Source organism: Tachysurus fulvidraco, chromosome 1, assembly GCF_022655615.1.
Source record: "Tachysurus fulvidraco isolate hzauxx_2018 chromosome 1, HZAU_PFXX_2.0, whole genome shotgun sequence".
Taxonomy (NCBI): domain Eukaryota; kingdom Metazoa; phylum Chordata; class Actinopteri; order Siluriformes; family Bagridae; genus Tachysurus; species Tachysurus fulvidraco.
The window spans coordinates 4,575,441-4,581,440 of record NC_062518.1 but is presented as its reverse complement, the minus strand read 5'-3'; the positions used below and the strand labels follow the sequence as shown (position 1 = coordinate 4,581,440).

Here is a 6,000-nt window from a genome sequence, read left to right as displayed (position 1 = left end):
ATCTTTAATACTTAAAAAAACAAGATTTTTTGTGATTTTTGTGGTAAAATATGGAATTCCTTAATTAAAAAAAGATTCAGATTTTTTGTTATTTTTTTTGTTATTATTTTTTCTTAAGGTACATATTAAAATAATGTATATGATTAAATGTTAAGATAAAAATAAAGCGTTCAAATTAAGATTAAAAAATGTTTCAGGTTGATACGAACGAACTGGAATTTTTTTTTTCTTTTTTAAATTTTATGAGAATTAGGAAGTCGTGCGAGTGTGAACGTGAAAGCAGATGAATCAATTCAAAGGAAACGAAAGTGGCGCGAGAACTCATCAGAAAGAAGAAGCAATGCAGATGGATGGGTTCAGGGTTCGTTGGATTTTTGTTTGATTCTTTTAATAATTTTGATTTATATCAGGGTGTAGTTAATTATTTAGATACTCAGTGACACGTAGCTGCTGTTCTTCTCTCTTGACTAAGATTGAAAAAACTGATAACATGTAATTTGGTGTTACAGCAACGAGCTGTTGGGCTTGTGTCATATAACAATCCAGTCATCTCTATATGATTCTTCTTCCATAATATACACTAATATTTACTCTGTCTGTTTGACTCTGTCTGGATGCTCTGCGTTTGAACATTAAACGTAGGGACTGTGTTGGGCTACTAAACAAAACAAAAACAAAACAAACATGTAGCCAATGAGCAGAAAGGGGCGGGGCTTGTCGATATGCGGTGGAGAGAGTGTTCAGTGCGCATGTGTGACATTAGCAGAAAGCGGTTTTAACGTTGACATGGAGAGAACTGAAGGAGCAGGAAGTTGGCGTATATTCACAGGTCGGAGTTTCCCGAGTCGATAACTCCTGAGCTAAACGCTGTTACTACACAAAACGCGGTTGTAGCTGCCTCTCTACATTACTACGATAGAAAAGAGGTGTTATTTGTGTAGTAACAGCGTTTAGCTCAGGAGTTATTGACTCGGGAAACTCCAACCTGTGAATATGTGGCCAACTTCCTGCTCCTTCAGTTCTCTCCAGCGCTGGAAAGCTGATCCTATATTAACACGTCCTACTTCTTGCCTTATCGTAAGCCTTTCTTCGCTTTCTTTCTTTGTTTTTATCCTCCATGTCAATGTCAAAAAAGCTTTCTGCTAATGTCACACATGTGCACTGAACACTCTCTCCGCCCACATCGACAAGCCCCGCCCCTTTCTGTTCATTGGCTACACGTTTGTTTTGATTTTTGTTTAGCTTGTCGTCCCGACTTAGTTTTCTGAAGCATTTCTCAAATATCGGTGACCCCACCTTTAAAATACGCTATGGCTCAAACATGCTAACGCTTTTTTCAGAGTATGATGGAAAATAGAAAAAATAAAGATATTTCACATATATCACATCCCCTTGTCTCATATGTCTGCTTTTTTCTGTCCACATGAAATAAAATTAATAAATTTATGATCAACTCAGCTATCATTAGTATATAGTTAATTCCACTTGCTATAGAAACCACCTCAGTTTTTTTGCTTAAAGGACAAAAAAAGGTTAAGAATTTGATCTAAAACATAAATCTAACATTTTACAAATAATGCAGATGATGTTAATAAAGATGATGCTATTTTTTTCTTCCAGAGACAAAATATTGGCCATGTAGACAAATGAGTTTTTAATTTTTTTTATTGTTAATTATTTTTTTTGTTTTGTTTTTAATGAATGAATTATGATTTGTTAAATTATAAAAACTCTTATTTTATTATTTTTTATATATTTATTTTCACTGAGTGAGTTTTTCCGTATTTTTATGCATTCGTTTATTTGTTCGTTATTCTTTATTGCCGCTGCCACCAAGCAGTTCCCAACTCCACTGCTGACTAAACGGAGATGAACTTTATTTATCGCTCCAATTAAAAGTGGAGGGAAAAAATATTAGGAAGAATTAAGTAATAATTAAGTAATTGCTTTAATAATAATAATAATAATAATAATAATAATAATAATAATAATAATAATAATAATAATAATAATAATAATAATAATAATACAATTCATGCTGGAAATTCATACTGTACTGCTTTTTTTTAATCAGTTCTTTATGATTAAATAATTAAATAATTATCCAAAATGTATTGTTAAAAAAAAACACAACAACAACAACAACAACAACAACAACAACAACAACAACAACAAAACCTGTTAAATCACAAGCACAGATAAATCAACATTGGACAAACCATGTTAGTTTATTAAGCTGAAGAATTGCATCACTCGCTACTCTACCTCCAGAGGAGTGACTCCACCCGGCTGATGATGTCGGAGAGGTCAAAAGGCAGAGGCATATCGGGATCGTCGCCGGTCCAGTACGGTCGGTCGACGGGAGCTTCCTCAGGGGGGAGAGTCTGCGCCAGGCTCGATTGGCATCTACAGACACACAGAAAGACGATCTTCAATAGAGGATTACATCATTAGCGGCAACAGGAAAAACAAACACGGTGTTGTTTAACAATGCGTACATTGTTCAAAGAATGTCTGTGTAAAAACCACAAAGAGATCATAACAATAAATAATTCATTCCTAGGTATAATTCCTTCCCTGTACAAACAGCAAACAGCAGAATCTAAGCCTTTATTTTGTCCAGATCTTTACAGTGAGATGTGAAAATGCTTTCATGGCGTAAACATTATGTATGAAGGTAAAGGTTAAGAAAAAAAAAACATTTTGTTTTAATTACAACTTAATTATATATAAATGCTGTGTAAAGTGCAGAATGTTTCATCTGATCGGTGGGTGTGGACGTGTCAGATCATAGCATGACTTACTGCATGGTGGCATCTCCACAACAACAAAAACATCTTGTCAACAGGTAAAAACACAAATGAAGGAATGACAACATGGAACTTTAACTTTATTAATGTCTCCAAATAAATAAATAAATAAATAAATAAGTATGGTGGAATTTCGCTGTAATATTTTGTAGCTAGTCTTTCTTGGCCCTTGCATTGGTCTTTATTTGTATTACAAAAAAAAAAAAAAAAATTCAATGTTGATGTTAGAAAATTTCTTCTTACATTTACATTTCCAGCATTTGGCAGATGCTCTATAGAGGATTGACTTACAGTTCATCTTATTTTACACACCTGAGAAACTGAGGGTTAAGGATGGATAGATAGATAGATAGATAGATAGATAGATAGATAGATAGATAGATAGATAGATAGACAGACAGACAGACAGACAGACAGACAGACGGGCAGACACGCGGATAAATAGACAGACTGACAGACAGACCGACCGACAGGCAGATATACACACAGATAGATAGATAGATAGATAGATAGATAGATAGATAGATAGATAGATAGATAGATAGATAGATAGATAGATAGACAGGCAGATGGACAGACACATGGATAGACAAACGTTGGTTTTTTTAGCTGGGAAATTTCTTCTTACATTTACATTTTTAGCATTTGGCAGACTCCCTTATAGAGGACTGACTTACAGTTCATCTTATTTTACACACAAGAGGGTTAAGGGCCTTGCTCAGGGGCCCAACAGTGGCAGCTTTGTTGACCTGGAGTTTAAACTCACAACCTATTGATCAGCAGTCCAACACCTTAACCACTGAGCTAAAACATCCCACATCCTTGTGATAAATACAGTACCATGCTGATTTACCGCTCAGTATTAGATGTAAACATTTAGGGCGGTCGCTAAAGACGATAGAATCCAGACAAAACAAAAGTGCAGATAAAAGAAAATAAATAGTTTACAAAATAAGTAACGACTGATATGGTGAAGTTTTCTGGGTGTTTATTTATCTGGGGCATTTTGTAACATTCGTGAGAGAAAGAAAATAGACTTTTGTTACTATGACAACGGAAGTAAAAACAGAAGCTCACTTGTTTCCTGACATAAATTTAATTCTAAACAAATTAAAAACGACAACATTCGTTAATTCATAAATCATTTGTTTTACCGAAGGGAAAATCAGGGCCTTATTAAAGGATTAAAATGATTTAGTGATGTTAAAAGTCTGTAATCAGTAACGTTAGTGCCACGTCGTCACGTGACATTTAGGTCTCATCATGGCCTGGAATTCCTGGATCTTCTCAAGTCAGGAATTCTGTGTGGATTTCCAAAGAAATGTCCCTAGGTTGCAGCGAGCGCATTAGATCTACACAGGTGATAGAAAGGTGGACTATTTTATAAAAGAAAGAAAAAAAAAGAGGAAAAGAATAAAGCCAGGTTTCTATGAAGCATGACACAAACTTTTGCTAATCGTTATGTGTTCGTGAATGTGTTTAAGCCTGCACTTTTTTCCAACGAGTCACACACACACACACACACACACACACACACACACACACACACACACACACACACACACACACACACACACACACACACACACACACACACTCTCTCTCTCTCTCTCTCTCTCTCTCTCTCTTTATTTATGACATATGACATGTAGTAAAAAACCTGATGTGAAATGAAGAGCATGAAGAGTGTGTGAGTGTGAGTGAAGGTTTCATTGCAGCCTCGGAGCGATGCCTTAGGAACGTGCTTGCTGCAATCAAACAAGAGACAAATGTGTGTAAATCATCTGCTGAACACACACCTGCACTTGCACTGACCAACACCTGGTCAGGTACACTGGTTAGCTCCAGTACACGGCTTTGATCACATCACTCTGTGACTGATTTACGTGCGTACTCGTCATGCTGTAACCACCTGAATTTGCCTCGAATAACTTTGCATAAAATGCAGCAAGGGAATCTATGTGTGTGTGTGTGTGTGTGTGTGTGTGTGTGTGTGTGTGCTGTCTAAAGGTGACAGGTAACAGCTGGATATCACCTGCAAGTTAAGTGCAGCTCTGTGGTGTGGTATGATGTCGTGATTGTTCATATGCATGCATAGAAACTCACCTGTAAACACACACACACACACACACACACACACACACACACACACACACACACACACACACACACACACACACACACACACACACACACACACTTCCTATACCTAAGCATGTGTGAAAAACATGTCTAAACTGGATAACACCTGCACAAAACTCGCATGCTGATCGGCTAACACGGACTGTAAAGGATTACGTCTCACGTCCGTTCACACGTGCGAGAAAAGAACATCTTTCGCAGCTTTGACGTAATAAACACGCAGTTCGCACCTGGTTCAAAAGTATAAAATACAGACTGAGGTCAGTGCAAATCCATTCATTTGACACTGCTAGAAAACCTAAAAAAAAAGAAGCACTTCGGAAACAACAAAGGGCAAGTATTACATTTGTGGAGGTTTATAGGTCTATTTTTTATCAAAATAAAAGAATAAATATTCATTCATTTTCTACCGCTTATCCGAACTACCTCGGGTCACGGGGAGCCCGTGCCTATCTCAGGCATCATCGGGCATCGAGGCAGGATACACCCTGGACGGAGTGCCAACCCATCACAGGGCACACACACACACACTCTCTCATTCACTCACACACTACTGACAATTTTCCAGAGCTGCCAATCAACCTACCATGCATGTCTTTTGACCGGGGGAGGAAACTGGAGTACCCGGAGGAAACCCCCGAGGCACGGGGAGAACATGCAAACTCCACACACACAAGGCGGAGACGGGAATCGAACCCCCAACCCTGGAGGTGTGAGGCGAACGTGCTAACCACTAAGCCCCCATGCCCCCCTAGAATAAATATTATAAAATGTATACTAATACTAATACTAATAATAAAATGTTACTGTGGTAGAAGTTGGACATGAGATATTGGCTACACGCTCACACCTCTGATGCACATCCTCGTCTTTCTTTGGCATTCGTGTCACATCTTGGACTGAATTTCAACAAGTCTTAATGCCTTAATCCTATAATTAGTAATACATGTGATGAGTAATTATGTGAGGCATGTTTCAGTTTTATAGTTCAAGACTCTCTTTGAGATCAGATCAGCTCGTCACCGCTAACACACACACACACACACAC

The 6,000-nt window shown here is 37.5% G+C and overlaps 1 protein-coding gene across 2 annotated transcripts in view; it reads right to left on the bottom strand.

Annotated features, from left to right (window-relative positions):
* The window catches only part of fto (FTO alpha-ketoglutarate dependent dioxygenase), a 171,644-nt gene that overhangs the window by 907 nt on the left and 164,737 nt on the right, over nt 1–6,000 (bottom strand). For both annotated transcript variants that reach the window (XM_047818268.1, XM_047818267.1), the window contains exon 9: nt 2,266–2,406. In XM_047818268.1, the coding sequence (XP_047674224.1) occupies nt 2,266–2,406 (141 nt within the window). The remainder of the gene's footprint in view (nt 1–2,265; nt 2,407–6,000) is intronic.